Source organism: Phycodurus eques, chromosome 1 (assembly GCF_024500275.1).
Source record: "Phycodurus eques isolate BA_2022a chromosome 1, UOR_Pequ_1.1, whole genome shotgun sequence".
Taxonomy (NCBI): Eukaryota; Metazoa; Chordata; class Actinopteri; order Syngnathiformes; family Syngnathidae; genus Phycodurus; species Phycodurus eques.
Window position 1 is genome coordinate 15,120,964 of NC_084525.1, and position 17,545 is coordinate 15,138,508.

At 41.0% G+C, this 17,545-nt stretch overlaps 1 protein-coding gene across 1 annotated transcript in view; it reads right to left on the minus strand.

The window, feature by feature from the left end:
• LOC133404262 (protein SOGA1-like) overlaps nucleotides 1–17,545 on the minus strand; it is a 96,952-nt gene that overhangs the window by 6,648 nt on the left and 72,759 nt on the right. Inside the window, 12 exon segments of the mRNA XM_061679996.1 lie at nucleotides 594–1,160; nucleotides 1,904–2,051; nucleotides 2,132–2,196; nucleotides 4,223–4,324; nucleotides 4,426–4,575; nucleotides 9,548–9,715; nucleotides 9,790–9,906; nucleotides 10,524–10,754; nucleotides 11,148–11,252; nucleotides 12,180–12,317; nucleotides 13,958–14,179; nucleotides 17,338–17,544. Coding sequence (XP_061535980.1) covers nucleotides 594–1,160; nucleotides 1,904–2,051; nucleotides 2,132–2,196; nucleotides 4,223–4,324; nucleotides 4,426–4,575; nucleotides 9,548–9,715; nucleotides 9,790–9,906; nucleotides 10,524–10,754; nucleotides 11,148–11,252; nucleotides 12,180–12,317; nucleotides 13,958–14,179; nucleotides 17,338–17,544 — 2,220 coding nt within the window.

The window sequence follows — 17,545 nt, forward strand, 5'->3', positions numbered from 1 at the left end:
CGTGACTAGGCTCGTTACTCATTTGACTCTTATGTAATATAAATTTTCCACAGTGAAATTACTGAAATTTCATCAAGCCATTAATCCAGCCTTTAAAACATACTAAAAGAGAATGTAATCAAATGAAGTGGGTTTATACAGTATAATTACTGAACGTAGTGCTGTATTCATGTGTTGGCTGTGTACCTTTAAGTGGCCTAGTGAGTGATGTCAGAAGCTTGAGTCAAATTGGCTGGTAAATCTGCGTGTGAGCTGTGGGGGACAGCAACTCTTTGCAAGTGTTCTCATTTCGTATTTGTGTGTCTGAATGCCTGACCGGTTCAATACATAGTTCAAAGTGCATTTGCGACTGTTGCTCACCTTTCCCACATGTGAGGGTATTACAGCACCTTAATTGGGCAATTTCTTTTCACTTTACTTGAGCAGCAACATATCTGAAGCTCGCATGTAACTGAAACGTTGACTTGTAACACAAAACAAAACATTGACCAAGCGATGGCTCATAGCTTGAAAAGCTCATATGTTGGGGCACTCACAAGTCAAGGCACCACTGTATAACCAATATGTATTTTTGTAAAAATGAGTTGACTTACAGGTTCCTTGCCAGATTTCCTCTCCAGAGATGAGGACCGAATGGCTTGGCGCACGCAGTTGGTCATCTCTTTCATATCATCACTCAAGTTGGCTGAAATCTCCCCCATTTCCAAGTCGTGGAACGACGATGAGGTCATCCCATCAGCTACACTGTTCGTTAAGCCATTGTTGACCACAGCGGTGAGAGAAGCAGCGGCGCATCCACTCCTGCTTTCCAGCAGCTCTCGATGCTGCTTGGATAGCGAGCTCAGCCACTGCTCATAAGACGACGAAAAGCAAGACGAGGGCTGCTGGAACTCAGCCGGGCCTGCCTCAGAGGCACTCAGGCCGATGATGGAGCCCCCATCAGCGTTGCCGTGCACCCCGTTGGCCTCCTGCTTACTTCGTTGGTGCTCCATGCGTCGGACAGCAGGGGGGCTGTAGTACATCCGGATTCCGGTGCTTTCTGGAGCCGTGTGGCTCATCTGGACGGACTCCAGATGCAGTTGTGAGCCCACTAAGTTGCTGCAGGAGACACTAGCGCTGGGGCCATCCCAAGTTTTGCAGGTATCCCCGACATTTGGAGTCTGAGAAAATCCATATCAACGAACATGAGTAGCACCTCCACAATTGCAATCCTCCAATTCACAAAGTCCATTTTGGAGGGTTTTAACACACACTGCACTGTTTTTTCTTTTTAAATTAGCTCAACTATGCAAAGTGGATCAAAAGATGAGTTATATTCCAAATTGACTTTAAAAGACTGCTCTCTTTATGGTCCACTTTAGATCAATCAGTTCAGATTGCTGAAAGAGACCAACAGAAACAAAACTCTTTTTCTTTTGGGGTTCACATGACAGTTTCATTTAAAATGGGTTCAAGTTTTCTGGTATATTTCATATCTGACAAGGCCTCCGCAAATACAGTGGAAATCCAAAACAAAGTCAACCTCACCCACTTTGAGTTCACATTGCACAGATTAGTGAAACTGAGGGTGCTTTCACACTAGCACCTTTTTGTTCATTTTAATCCAATTCTAGTTTGATTACCTGTTGATGCTGCACAGTTGGACAGATGTGAACACATCGAACAGACTCCCATGCGGACAAAATTAACTGCTTTGAGGCTTTCTGCAAGATGGTCTTGGTAAGGTTACAACCATACCTTTTTCCACTACAAGCTGCATGTAGCGCATTAATTAACACAGACAATGTCGACAAACCCATACACTAATTTGAACCAGGGTAAACAAACTACTGGTTAAAATCAGCTCTTGAGGTGATCTCAGGTTGATTTACTGTTCACATATACACAAATATGTTGTTATTACCTCATTAGTCAGATAGGTCCAATTCTTCTTGTTGAAGTCACTCAGCTGTGGCCAAATCAATGAAGGTGGGGCAACTAAGTGGACGAAGCCCCTCAGGTCAGCTGTGGTCCGGAACTCTGGGTCATCCAGGTCTGACGTCGATTTGGTCCTTCACGTAAAAGCAGATTGTCATTCAAATGTAACATTCATAAATGAATTCTCTACATATTGATACTGCTGAGTGTTTACCTTGGTGATCCTGCTCCACTGGTGACAAGGGTGTCTGCAGACGACTCAGCACCTGATGATTTTGACTGTTGGGATTGAGAAAAACAAGACATGGGCATCAGTAAAAAAAATGATATCTTCAAGCCAGCAGGAAAATGGATTGAAGGATATTTACAGTAACTGGTCTCCATAACTGTACACATTTTTTTTGGGGAAAAAGCTATTTGTATTGGTACTGTTGCACCCCAACAAGTGTGCACCATCTGCAACTGTTTTGACAGGAGGACTTGGTGTCAGTTGCAAACAGAACTGGACTGTTATAATGATTATTTCCTAAGAACGTTTCGTAATAAAGTGCATATATATTTGCTTTTTCAGCATTTGGAAAAAAAAAGATCTTACATAACATCTCAGTCAAATATTTTAACAATCCCTCCATCTTTGGAAGCATTTGTCAAGTTTATTTCACATTAACTGTCCAGATCGGGGCGATCAAGCTTGATCGTAAAATAGGATCAAATTTAAGGGGCACAATGCAGTGGGACATGCAATTGCTGTGTATGTCATGTTGAAGCAGCCGAGCAGTTGACTGCTCTGGTGGATGTTCAGCACATATGTCTGACCACATTAAGCATAATACAGACCCATAGTTCCCTCCTAAAGAATTAAAACATCCATCCATCCATTTTCAACACCGCTTATCCTGGTCAAGGTTGCGGGGTGCTGGAGCCTAGCATTAAAACAGTGAGGCCGATTTCTTTATTTTTGCTGTAGACTGAAAACATTTGGGTTTGGCATCAAAAGATAAATATGAGACCAGAAATCAAAATTTGATTTCCAGGTATTAACATCTGGATTTTATATACAACATGGTAACTCTTTCCATCACTTTGGTAAAGGTAAATCTTTGTCTCATCAGTTAATAAAACGTTTTCCCAGAATTTTTAAATTTCAGCAGGGCCTTCATATTTATATCTTGGTTTCCATCTTCGGCTGTTGCATCTGTACTTCAGTTCAAGAAGTCTACTGCAACCTGTAGATTTTGATATCTTCACTTCTGCCCTCTTGAAGTCATTGCTGAAACCACTAACAGTTATTTTAGGTTGTACTGGCTATGGTCAATGTTTGTGCAATGGCTCCGAGTTATTTTTCATCATCTGGAAGCATCACAATTGCTTGTTTTTCAACCATAGACAGCTCCCTTGTTTTCATGTTGGAGACACCTCTAACGATTATAACATTCTTTACAGGCAACACCCATCCATTTTTCATCCATTTTCAACACCGCTTATCCTGGTTAGGGTCGCAGGACGCTGGAGCCTATCTCAGCTGACTTCGGGCGAAAGGCGGACTACACCCTGAACTGGTCGCCAGTCAGTCGCAGGGCACATATCGACACAGACAACCATTCGCACTTACATACACAACGTCACTGAGTGGGAACTGAACCCACGCTGCCTGCACCAAAGTCAGGCGAGTGTACCACTACACCATCAGTGACTCAGGCAAAACCCCAAATCAGAAAATTTATTGTTTGAACCAGAAACAAAACACATCAGTCACATTCATCAATACCTTTGCTCTCATTAAAAACTTTTAGATTGAATTGTGTATCCAATCCACATGTACTGGGAATAACAGCAGAAATCTTTTGATGTCAAACCCAAATGCTTTCAGTCACACTATTTTTTTTTTAATTGAAAATTCGTGCCAAGGACAGCAGAATTGGCAGGACTAGAACTTTGCATCCACCTTGCTTAGTATCAAACTGACACGTGGCCAGTAATTTATGTTTATGACCAGGCCAATCATGGTGTAGCTATCACTAAAGCTAAGGTAATCATTACATGACAACATCAGTTTTACTTAGCTCTAGTTCCCTCCATGGGACTTTGGCAGATGGGGGACCTCCGGCTCACAATTTATGTTCAACAACAACATACTGTAATTGTTGCTTGGCTGTAATTGGCTTTTTCTCATGTTTGGAAAAAAAAAAGAAATCTAATAAAACGGGGAACTGATGTGAACCATGAGGGAAACACATCTGATGGGAACTATTATCACTGATTGAAGCCATCATTCACTTCCAGCCCCCAACCCACACACGGATACCTTAGTTTCTCTCAGCCTCTGCTCCCACTGAGCTCTCTCCTGGCTGAACCTCTCCAACAGCTCCAACTTCTCCCTGCCCCAGTTCCTCTCTCCGATCTGAAGCTGTCATGATGAAGAGACAAAGAAGGAGATCATTGAGCGGCCTCCCTACTAAATAGTCCCATAATACTGTCTGTCTGCCACTTAGACTCAAATGCATCTACCTGTTTGGTCAAGTCCATCACGGCTGCGTAGGACTCAGCCAAAAGGTGTTGGTGCTCCTCACGCTCCCTCTTCAGTGCCACCTTCAGGTCAGGCGGGTCCATTGCATCAGCGGAGGACACACCAGCTACCTTGGCTGCTTTGGTTTCAAGCTGGGGAAACAAAAAATAAATAAATCATAGAACTATGCTAAAGAGTTTGAAAGTTTACGACGTGGGAATCTATCCATTTTCTTTAAGGAGACCCTTGACTGCTTGCCGGCAAATCGCACAGCACATACAGCGGTGCCTTGAGATACAAGTTTAATTCGTTCCGAGACCATGCTCTCAAATCTCCTTTCTCCATTGAAATTAATGGTAATGCGATTAACCAGTTCCAGCCTCCCCCAAAATTAGTTTTTTTGATAAGAAAAATATCACTCTATAATATCCATCCATCCATCCATTTTCTGAGCCGCTTCTCCTCACGAGGGTCGCGGGTGTGCTGGAGCCTATCCCAGCTATCATCGGGCAGGAGGCGGGGTACACCCTGAACTGGTCGCCAGCCAATCGCAGGGCACATATGGACAAACAACCATACGCACACACATTCACACCTACGGGCAATTTAGAGTTTTCAATTAACCTAGCATGTATGTTTTTGAGATGTGGGAGGAAACCAGAGTGCCCGGAGAAAACCGACGCAGGCACGGGAAAAACATGCAAATTCCACACAGGCGGGGCCGGGGATTGAACCCTGGTCCCCAGAGCTGTGAAGCAGACGCTCTAACCAGTCGTCCACCGTGCCACTCTATAAGAGTTATTTTATAAAAACACACAGTAGCGAAATAATGAACTAGAATGTAAAGAATAAAATATTTTTTTGCCGCATTATTTTACTTTGGTCCGGTACATAAAGAAGGAAGAAAAGAATATTAGGGTGACAGCTGTAATCCTTTTTCTGGCTGTGTAGTACATTCGAAATCGGCATCATCTTCAACTTTAATGGTAAGTACTTATAGAATTTTATGTTGTTAATATTATGTATGGTAAAGAATATACACAGTAAATTGTTTAAGAGTAGAATATTTTTATATGAAAATAGTAGAGGCTAATAAGAGTGTGTGAAAGATTAATAAGTATGGGACTGGGGACACTTTAATATGTTAAAAAACAAAAAAACAAAAACATGGCCACCACATTGTAGATTTTACTTATTGCAGGAGTGGTCTGGAACCTTAATGAGGAGGCACTGTATACAGGTATATATGGGGATGGAGGAGATGTCACAACTCCTCAGCATTAATATTAGTTTTATTTTGCAGAGGATAAAGAATATTTGCCTGGCAGTATTGTTATATTATGCATAGCACTGGTGCGACCAACTGTGCGACCAACCAGTCCTGAAACTGAAAAAGTTGGTCGCACCAGCGGATTATTTGGTCGCATCATTTTTTGAGGAGGTACAGCATGACCATGGCATATGATAGTTGCGATTGGCAGTGACTCGAGATATGATACTTGCAAAATATTTTACTGTGAACAAGAAGTTTGTCCGCAACAAGCAGTCGCAGACAAAACAGGCCATCCATCCATCCATCTATTTTCTGAGCTGCTTACCCTCACAAGGGTCGTGGGAATGCTGGAGCCTATCTCAGCTATCTTTGGGAAGGAGGCGGGGTACACCCTGAACTGGCTTCCAGCCAATCGCAGGGCACATATAAACAAACAACCATTTGCACTCACATTCACACCTACGGGCAATTTAGAGTCTTCAATGAACCTACCACGCATGTTTTTGGGATGCGGGAGGAAAACGGAGTGCCCGGAGAAAACCCACGCAGGCACGGGGAGAACATGCAAACTCCACACAGGCGGGGCCGGGGTTCAACCCCGGTCCTCAGAACTGTGAGGCAGACGCTCTAACCAGTTTTTCACCGTGCCGCCCAAAACAGGCCAATTAAAAAAAAACAAAAAAAACAAAACAACAAAGGCTTCACTTTTATTTGATCATTTATTTGACTCAGAGGGGCCAGTTCTTATAGTAAGGGCTCCTAACCTTCTTCCCCCGGGAAAACCACCTACAACCCCAATTCCAATGAAGTTGGGACGTTGTGTTAAACATAAATAAAAACAGAATACCTTGATTTGCACATCATGTTCGACCTATATTTAATTGACACAGTCCACCCAGAGGACGGTATGTTATGTAGCTACTACACTGTCTTAATGTATAAAGTGTTATACTGGCGGTTTCTTTTGTCTCTCTCTATAGATCATTGCACCCCCCATCCCCTCACCCACGTCTTCTCATCCAACAGCTTTCTCGCCAACTACTTCACTTTGCATTAATTGGACACAATGTCACAGAGCTCGTAGGTGGGATTGCTTGAATTTTGTATGAGCACCTTAGCTTTCCCTTTTCTCCCTGTCAGGTCCTCTTTGTAAGTTCACACAGCCCCTGGGGGAGGACCATCATTTTGGTACATACAGTGTCTCTCTCTCTCACACACACACACATACACACACACACACACACACACACACACACACACAGACACACAAACACGCAGTTGCTTTATGGCTTTGGTTGGTCGGTATATGGTGCTCATGGGTAGTCCATTAGCCAGTCGTGGACTATGACACGTATGATTAGACCAGATTTTGTCTCCTGTGGGGACAGAGTGTTAATTGTTAATGTTGAAAGTGGCCTAATGAAGGACCGCATCCAAACACTGCCGACCCATAAACAAGAGAGGCAATTGAAATAAATGACTAATTTTACTGGTTTATGAGAGACGACTCGCTACCCGCCATTTAGCTCAAATTCAATCTGTGTTATTTATTCAACTAAAGCTCACACGCAAGGTACACAACAACAGCAAAAACAACCAGAGCTTTGTAACACAAGCCAGCAAGATTTTGGTTCAGATATATTTTAGTGCCTTTTGTTTTTTTCTGCTTTTTTTGTAAAGCTTTGAAGAGTTATTTTCTTCGTCAGCTAGTTTGACACAATTGGACAACAATGTGGCGTTTGTAAGTTAAATTTTATTCGAATAATTTTGGAAAATCTAATATCTAACTTTTTCACGATCCACGGACACCCTGTGTACACACTTTTGAGCTCTGTCTGTGACGTAAAGTGTGTTAAAAAAAGTTATCATGATAATTAACATTATCATTATTATCTAGCTCCCATTTAAATATGAATGCTTGCTGATTATTGAGATGCAAGCTTCAGTTTTGTAAATAGTGACAATATGATCATTGACTGTAATTTTTGTTTTCCTTCCAGGCATGAAGCAGGCAACATGTTCAGCGCTTCCATCTGCTCACCCGATGGATGTGTAACCATGGTGACTGCAGGTGTTCTAATGTGTCAGGATGAAATCCTGGCTCAGCGGAAAGGTGTCAAACCAATAAACAAATGAATTGCACAAGGAAGGAGTGTGTTTCCAAGTGTGTTTTTCATACAAATACAGTACTTAGGACTTTATCACTGCGTAAGTGTGGGTCTGTCATTTAGTTTCATGATAAGACCCATCCATTAATCCATAAATTTTCCACACCGCTCATCCTGGTTAGAGTCACGGGGCGCTGGAGCCTATCCCAGCTGACTTCGGGCAAAAGGCGGACTACGCCCTCAACTGGTCGCCAGTCAGTCGCAGGGCAAATATAGACACGGACAACCATTCACACTCACATTCACACCGTCACTGAGTGGGAACCGAACACACACTGCCTGCACCAAAGTCAGGCGAATGTACCACTACACCATCAGCAACTCTCATGATAAGACAATTAATTTATTTACATAATCATCTATATTATTGAAATGCCTAATTCTATTGCTCACACTAGATTGAGCAACCAGACATTCACAGCAAAGTACCTTTCAGGTTCTATGGTTAGATTTAATTGTGGAGTTACTGCATTAGATGTTCACTGAGCTGAAGTCTCATGACATATGCAGAAGTCATGTAATAGTGGTCAAAGTTTTGTTTGACTTTTGAGAGCTACTTTATTTCAAGCAAATTTTTATTGAACTCCAAATTTTATTGTTTTGAGGCTTTTGACTGAGGAGCTTCGACTTTATGCTGCAAAGTACAGTATTTGTTCTACTGTTTTAGTGGCTTTCACTGGTCGGTTTAAACAGGGCTAATTTTTTTGTAATCTGTATGTATGTTGTCATGTAAACAGAGATTATTAGGGACCAAACACTACGCGGTGTGAAGGCCCTCTTGGAATCGTTGTTTATATTATTCATACAAAATATGAATTTACTTTTTGGGGGCCTCAATATTACGTAGTGTTAGCGAGTGAATCCTGGTCAGAATGTGTGGATTTCTGTCTTTTTTCCAATCCTTGTTTGTATATCAGATTTGTGTTCAAGTAAACAGGCCCAGATTTCACACTGAGTAAATTTGTGAGTAAATTGAGACAAGATCGACATTTCATAATATGAACCTTTTGTTACATATTTGTTTGGTGTGTGCTGTGAGACTTTTCAAATGTAAAATATGTGTCTTGGCTCAATAAAGACAGCGAAACACTGCCCGAGAAAAATGAGCGACGCTAAGTTGCAAAGCTTTTTTACCTAAGCCATCTAATGTGTGGGGAGTTAATTGTTACAAAAATGAACTAGTTCAGTTCATAATTTAAATTATTTTAACTAAATTCACCATTCCAAAAATTAAACTAGTTCATAGTGGCTGCACTGAATCGGTTGCCAAACACAGCATTTATCCATATGAAGGCTCGTATATAGTGTGTTCAGATGGGATTTTCCTGGAAGTCCTTAAAAAAATCTGGCACTCTTGAATGAAAATGAACTTTCGTTCGAAAACCGTTCTTTGATGCCAGAATGAGCGCATTCTCAATTACGTTCATCAGGCAGAAATCAACTAAGTTCGGTTCACGTTCCTCACAAAATAGGAACTAGTTCATGAACTTTCTTTCATATAACTTGTTCAGGTACAACACTGGTGGCGCATGCTTGCAGGATGATTATCTTTGAGGATTTGTCATTAAAAATGGGGTGCAAGGAACTATTCACTACTGCTTGCAGGTTTAATTATTATTAATACGACAGTTTCTGTCATTATTCTACAGTACATTATTAACTGCAGCACTTCCTCTTGCTCACCTGAGTGATGAGACCTTTAAGTTCGGTCCTCTCCACTTCCCACGATGCCTTGGCCTTCGCAAACTGCTGTGTGAGTTCCTGGGAGCCTTGCTGTTCCTGCCGCATCTCACCACTCAGGTCCTGCAGCGCTACCTTTAGGTCCGCCAGGGTGCTGCTCACAGCACTCAACTAAAGAGCGAAAAATGAATGAGAGTGTGTTTTCGAACTAAGCGAGCATGCATTTGTGTATACGTGCCACCAACCTTGATTGCTGGGCCAAGTTCTTGCTCATCTCCATCAGCCTTTTTCTCTGTTAGGTGCACGGGACTTGTCAGGTTATCCTCCTCCAATAAAAGGTAGAGGTCCTTCAGGTTGTTCATCTAGATAACCAAACACAGACCAGGATCATTTACCTTAGCCTCCAATGATGAAAAATGTACAGCCTTCATTTTAGGACCCCCTCATCATATCATGACATAAAACAGGATATGGAGGTTAAGTTAGGATAATGACCATGATACAAGACGGTAGGAATTTTCCAACGCTACAGCATATTTGAAAGAAACTTATTGGGTGATATCCTGTTGTGGCCACTTGAAATTATGACTTTAATTTAAGTTCATTTTACATTACAATATCAAATGCAAGATTTTACATATAATTTCATGTTGAAATGCAGCATTAAATTTAAACTTTTAAATATTGAGGAGAGTTATCCAAGGTCTATTAATATGTCAGATTTATTTTACAGCATGTTACCAGAAGGCTGAAACTAAATAGACACCAGAAACTAACTTGTCAGACAGTTAAGTAATGATTTCCTTTACTGTTTCACCTTTAGCATGACAGTGTAATTCTTACGAATTTTTAGCTTATACCCTCTGTTACAAAATCATACTTGATGAAAGTGGTTCAGAGATATGATTTCGGGGCTTTAATCTACAGTAATAGCCATCGAGCGATGATGCTGTCATGCAATGACAGGAGAAGTTCACACCTCCAGAATGTCTTTCAAGTCAGTGTCCTTCTTGCAGCCCAGCCTCCACTGTTTGAGGAAGCAGCGTAGCTTGAGACTGAGCAGCAACAGTGCTTGTTTGAGGTGCTGGGACTCCTGTACCAGCAGCGTCCTCTCTTGGCCCCATATCTTGTGTTGGAGCCGAGCCTGGAGGCCCAAACTCTGCAGCTGGAAGTCCCGGCGGAGCAGAGCCTTCTGCTGTTCCTCGTGGAGCTGAGAGAATGACAGACAAGTTTGAAAGCTATCTGGACTTTCTCATGCTTTTCATGATGAGCTGAATGATCTGAATCTGTAATTAGTTGACCTTATTAAAATATTATAACATGTTTTTACTAGCTGAACATCTATATTATGTTACCGACAGATAAACTGTAATGTAAACAATTGGATCGTAACGATCTGATACATTGCTGTCATCTCCTCCCAAGAACCCACAAAATGACTTTCATAGTTAATAACGCATGTAATTATGACAAAATTCAATGAAGATGCGTAATTTAATGCTGATGCATATTAGGATCATTTGGCCTTGAGAGAGGTCTGAGTGTCATTTTAGTTTTTCAGAAAATTCTTTCCCAGTTTGTGACTTTGTGATACATGACCGACCTGTGAGAATATCAGTGTCATTTCTCTCTGAGTCTCTGTCTCCTTCTCCAGCTCCACTCGAGTGGCACCATCTACCTCGCATGGCTTGGCGCGGGAATTGCTGGACTGGACGGGTTCAATGAAGAAGCGAGTTTAGATGCAGTGAGTAAGAAAATAAAAGATGCGTGATGAAAGTGGACGGATGTGTGGAAGCAAACAGGGTGTCAAGTAAGCAATGAAAGAGGAATAAACAAAATAGCAGAAGAAGCAACAGGAGAGTGTGAGGTATGCATAACACACACCCTTGAAAAGTGAAAGGATCCTCACGTATGTTATGAATGATAACTTCAATTTTGCATAATAGAAATAACCTAAAAGACCCCAAATAAACAAAGTCAAAGCCCAGGGTACGTTCACAGGCTCACTCACATCTTTGGCTCCTCACACAATAAAGAAAATCAACTGCACCTCACATCTTTACCATACACGAAAGAGGCATATACAGCGCCATATGTTGGATCACCACTGCCCCTTGCTTCTTCCAGTAGTGTACTGTGTGCATTGTACTCAAAACACTGTCATAAGGCACTGCCCACCAAAGCTGTCTTTTTCCTGGCTTGCTGTTCTATGTGAAAGCAGAGCTGTACCCAAATTAGTTTTTCTCTGCATGGTGTCCAAACTCTCCCTTAGAAATAGGGTGAGAAACTGTCATTCAACTGTCATACAAAATCCTGAACCTTACCACCACTACTGTGCTGCTAATTCATAAAATTACTACATCATAAAGTTTAACAAATAGGTTCAAACTATGGACAAGGGCATTGAATATTGTATTAGTCATAATGCGATTGAAAAACTATAAGATGATCTCAGTCATCAATTCTAAAAGTATTTTTTGGGGAATTCCCCAAATAGCACTATTTCACTGAGTGTGACAGGCTCTACTGTTACGTCTGTGATACGACAATTTTGCAGAAAGGCAGTGTGAAAGATGCTAAAGACCCAAGATAACAAGTGTCCTGTAGTAAATTATTGTGTTGTTGTGTTACTTACCAGTGAGTCTTGTGTCTCCTCCTCTTTCTCCTCCACTAGCTCAGTGTGCTTTTTTCTTCTCTCATTGTCATCCGCATAGCCGTTCTCCTCTGTTTCACCTTTGAACCCTGGCAGCGACTGGTCCCTACAATCAGCCTGCTGCATTCATGCGTGGGCGAGTCAATGGAGAAAGAAATGAAAAACAAACATACACAAGAAGAAATCATAGAGGAGAGAAGGCGAGGGGTGGTGGAAAAGCAAGCCAAAACACAACAATAAAAAAAGAAAACAATGCAACCCAAGAAAAATAGGCTTCCATACCCGACATACACACACAGACACACAAAAATAACAATTGGCTTTCACATGACAAAAAAAAGGATGTAGAGGAAAAAGAGCTTGGTCAGAGAGGAGAAGGAGAGAGTGGAGAGAAAAAAGAAAAGCAAGACAGAGAAAATGATGATAGGCTGAGGGGAGGATAAAGACAGAAGCGCACACAGGAGGACAGAAGGAGGGGAAAGCAGGAGAGAAAGGAGAGCAAGAGAAGGAGTACGAGTAAAAGGTCAACGTGAGGGACACAATAGGAAGCGTTGGAAGGAGGAGTGCAAAGATGCAACAAGAGGGGGAAAATGGATGCAAGGTGTGATGGAAGATGAGGGAGCGTGAAAAGTGGCACAGATGGAGCGTTTTAAAAAGAGGGCAACGAGGGGTGAAAGACGAAGTGTTATGGTGCCAATGTAGAGCGAAGGACAAGAAGAAGAGGGAGAAAAGGAAGAAAAAAGGAGGGGAAGGGTGTTTGGCTCAGACGTAGCCTCTAATGGAGTCTCACAATTATTTCACTTAACTGCTGAATTGTATCACAATTGATTACAAGGAAAAAGGTGAAATTCAAATGCGTTTATCTAAAGGGCATTTCAGGCAAATAGTATGTTTTTTTCTGATACTGAATTTCCAAAAAGTAAAAAAAAATAAGATACTTCTGTATTATTCTGTTGTCAAATAATAAAAGTAGCATATTGACCATGTGATGGTGTTTTTCGTGGTTCTGGTGATACCCAGTTTAGATATTATAGTCTCCTTAACCCATCACTTGATACATTTACAATGATACTAATTAGCATATGTGGCAATCATGGAGCAACAATCTGTTAATCAGACATGAAAAAAACCTAAAAAAATATATATATTTTAAAGTTGCAGTTAATATTTCCATAACAGGAAAGAGCCATATACTGTACATACCAGTATGTGGATTTTTTAAGTGGATCTTGAACAGCATGTACAATATCGAGAGACAACACATTAATATATTACTATATTTATTCTAAAATTCCAAAATCCCAACTCATTCATTCATTCATCATCCGCTCCGCTTATCCTCACTAGGGTCGCTGGCGTGCTGGAGCCTATCCCAGCTATCTCCGGGCAAGAGGAAGGGTACACCCTGAACTGGTTGCCAGCCAATCGCAGGGCACATATGGACAAACAACCATACGCACACACATTCTCACCGACGGGCAAAATCAGATGTGTCAGACTTTTTCTGACACATCTGATTTTTAAAAACTTTTTTTTTTAGAACAAAAAAAGAAAAAATGGATACCAGTAATTTTTATACGAAGTCAGATTTGAGTGTGAATTGTAAATCCATTGCAAGAAAGATGGGATTTGGAATGGTTAAATCAGCCCAGAAATGCACAAATGCAGGGAAAAGAAAAGAACGAAAACAAAAAAGCTTAAAAAAATAAAATTAAAATAATGAAAGGGAATGAGGAGGAGTCGTGGACATCATGTGTTACCATCTCTTCTGCATTCTTGAGTGCATCATGCTTGTCTTCAGAGCAGGATAATAGATTGACCGGTGAGGTCAAGGAAGACTGACCCTCACCCGCACCGAGTGAGGATTTTCCCAAGGTGTCGACACGCTCCACGAAGACCTGCAGCTGACTGTGCAGGGCCTGCAGCCTGCTGGTCAGAGCGCCAACCAGAGGCCTGTCTGCCAAGTCGGAAAGCTCGGAGATCTATTGGGAACACAAATCGGAAATGACACAATTCGTTACACAGGTAAAGTTAGATATGTCGGTTCAGGCCGGTCATATGGGTGGCGGGAAAAAAAAAAATCACCCATTCATCCATCAATTTTCTATCCCGCTTATTCGTACTAATGTCGTGGCAGAGCTTTGGGCGAGAGAACGGACGGGTACAAAGAGTAGAGCACATATAGACAAAGAACCATTCACACATACAGTCACACCTATAGACAATTTACTGCAGAGTCTTTAATTAACCTAACAATGTTTTTGGAATATGAGAGGAACCCAGAATACCTGGAGAAAATCCACACAACCACATGGGGAACATGCAAACTTCAGGAAGTCCGGAGCCAGGATTTGAACCCTAACCCTCAGAACCATGCTAACGTGCTAACCTTGCATCCACCGTGCTCGATGAATTGCAGAAAAAACATTTGTATAAAAAACAAAGTCACACCCTTGTTAAAAAGAGATCATGATCATTTATTTCGGAAATCCATCTGTTTTGAGGGCGAAGTCCTATTTTGTGAAAATGAGCCACTGCTCACCCTAAACTCCTATATTGAAGGGTGTGCGAAAGGCATCAGTCTTAAAAGTGTGGTGCAGTTATTTTGCCAGTATTGTGAGTCCTCTAGTAACTCTTTTTTCCAAACGGCGAAAGTTTTTCTGGTGTTATTAGACTTTGTCAACCATTCTTTTATCACATCATATAACATTTCACTAATTATTCTGGGAGATCTGATATTGCAAAGAAACCTAGCATTTCCACATGGGTATGCTCACTTTCAACATTGCCTTGAGGCTAAACAAAGGAAGATTTTTCTACTATATTGTTGAAATTGTATCAGAATATACTGTAAAGTTTGGTCTATAAACCACAACTTATTAATCAGCTTTAACCTGTCCTGCTTAAACAAAACACAACTTAATGCCCAGGATGCAGCCTTCAAGTGGAAGGCGATCGACATTACAAAGGCAATCAAGCCACTGCACATGAGCTTTGACGAAATGAATCAATGATATGACATTGGAGGAAGCAGCGTTGCAAACTAGCAGCATTTTCGCTTCTGTTACTTTGTGCTGTTTCCACTTGTGTTTGTTTACTACAGGAATATTAGCAGTTTGTGTTTTCGCAATGTGTAATAATGTATAAATATAATAATTTTATATGTGCAGCTTCTGTGTGAAAAAAGTTCAACTTTTTAAAATGTATTGGCAGCTATTGCTATTCAAAAGCAACATTTCCACCCAGTGGTACAGATTCGGTTTTTAATGGCCTTATGTTTCACTGTGGGCATGGTAAATTCGATGGAGGCGGTTTATGGTGACATCATCACAGTATTGCACAGCAAGAAATTAGTATACAAAAGACAAAGATGATGGACATCTAGCATATTGTGTTTTTTATTGAAGACGAAGGCAAGCTTTCATGTTTTTTTTTGGGAGTTCTTCTAATTTCTTTCCGTTGGTCGCACAATTGTGCAAAGTGTCTAGCTCCATCCCAAAGGTAGTGTGCCAAAAGTGATATGAAAAGGATAAGTGATTTTGGTACCCTGTAAAACTTTTGTGAATGTAAAAATGTAACCAAGGGTTTTAGTGTTCTGAATTTTACTGCTTGGATGATGTTGTGGATGGTTTAATCATGTCCTGTGGGACGACTTCAAAGCAAACCATGATCGTAGATCATTTTACGCTTCAGACTATGTGAGTCCCAGGAAGTGTCTTGAAACAATAAGTCCCATGCCTGGAACAATGAGTCCGTGAAACTTATCATGACTGTTGTTGCTTTGTGGTCCCGCCTTATCGCGGATTTTTAATTGTACAATTTGTACAATATTTTTGTGTTATCCATTGCTCTTGCTCTCTCTCAATATATTATGTTTCAGCCTGCCATGGTAAAATAAAAATTCAATCAGAATAAATGATGGTATCGTTGATGTTTTTTTTTAATTTTTTTAATGCCACTAATATAATGACATTATAGAGCATAATAATTCAGGTATATCCTTTTTTAGAACAATTTCTCTTCTAAACAACATTGAACATTGGCATTGTAATGTAAAACATTAAATAAAATATCTTAGATAAATAACAAATATAAATAAATCAGACTCACGCTATGTCTGCAAAAATTGCACTAAAATAAATATTAAACATTTGGCACATAGGTACAGAGTCATTAAACCACTAAAGAGGCCCAAAAAATTCTTAAAGCCTGCCAAATATGAATGAATAAAAAAAAAAAAACAGCCATGTTATGTACTCGAAAGCATTTGGGCTTTGGCACTCTTTTTAAATCAGATGCCATACATTTTAATATCACTGTTTTTTATAGTCTTTATCTTTATTTACTGTATGAATGTAGTATTATTTACTTTATAATTTCTGCGACCTTTATAATTTCTGCTGCCTCTTGGCTTTTGAAAAAGCATATCTCTCTATAAGGTTTTACCTGGTTAAATAAAGGATAAATAAAATGTAAAATAAGGCCCGCCCTTGAGCTGCTAGACTGTGATGTGAGACCTTTACCTGTCAATCCAATAATGTTGAAAATGAGTTCGCTGAAGTCAACTATTGCCTGAATATTGATAACATATGCCGCTGTGCTTATGGTTTATAAAAAGGAAACTTTTCCATATGTATGTGTGTGTGGGTGTGTTATGTGGGAAACACACAACTCCGAGCGCTAACGTTTTAACAATATCACTGTGGTTGAGTGAGCTTTTTAGCTCCAGCCCTTAGCTCGCTAAACAGCTGACTTTTCATAAAGTGTCCCAGTTGTATGCATCTATTAAGCAAACACCTTTCTGCCAGCGGCTTGCTGCGTCGTAAGTGGCGTGGCAGTGGTTACCAAAACAATGAAAATGTATCGAGTCTATAAAAGAACTCCAGTGTCCACTGTATGGAACGAAAACTTGCCCTACTCTGCCTCTGATTGGCTAGCAGCCAGACATAATTCATACTTTTGATTCACTGTGTGTGGAAGTTCTTCACCAACACAAACACACATACATACGTAGGGCGAATCTTAAATCATGCATCTACAGACGCAGAATAAATATGCGTCCTGCGTCCCTGCTAATTTTTGTGCGTCTCAGACGCGGGACGTACATCAAACGAGATCCCAGCATGATGGAAAGACTGACCTGGCAGTGAGGCTGGGCTTTCTCCAAGTCACACAGCTCTGCCGCCTCGTTGCTACAGACGTTGTGATAGATGGATGGCGAGGATGGCAAGCAGTTGGACTCTGGAGCGGTGAGGAGCTGTATCGCTGTGGAAATCAGGCGAGCCTGGTCCCGCATGGCAAGCAAAGCATCATGGTCCTTGAGCCCAAGGAGGCTGAATGGTGAGGCT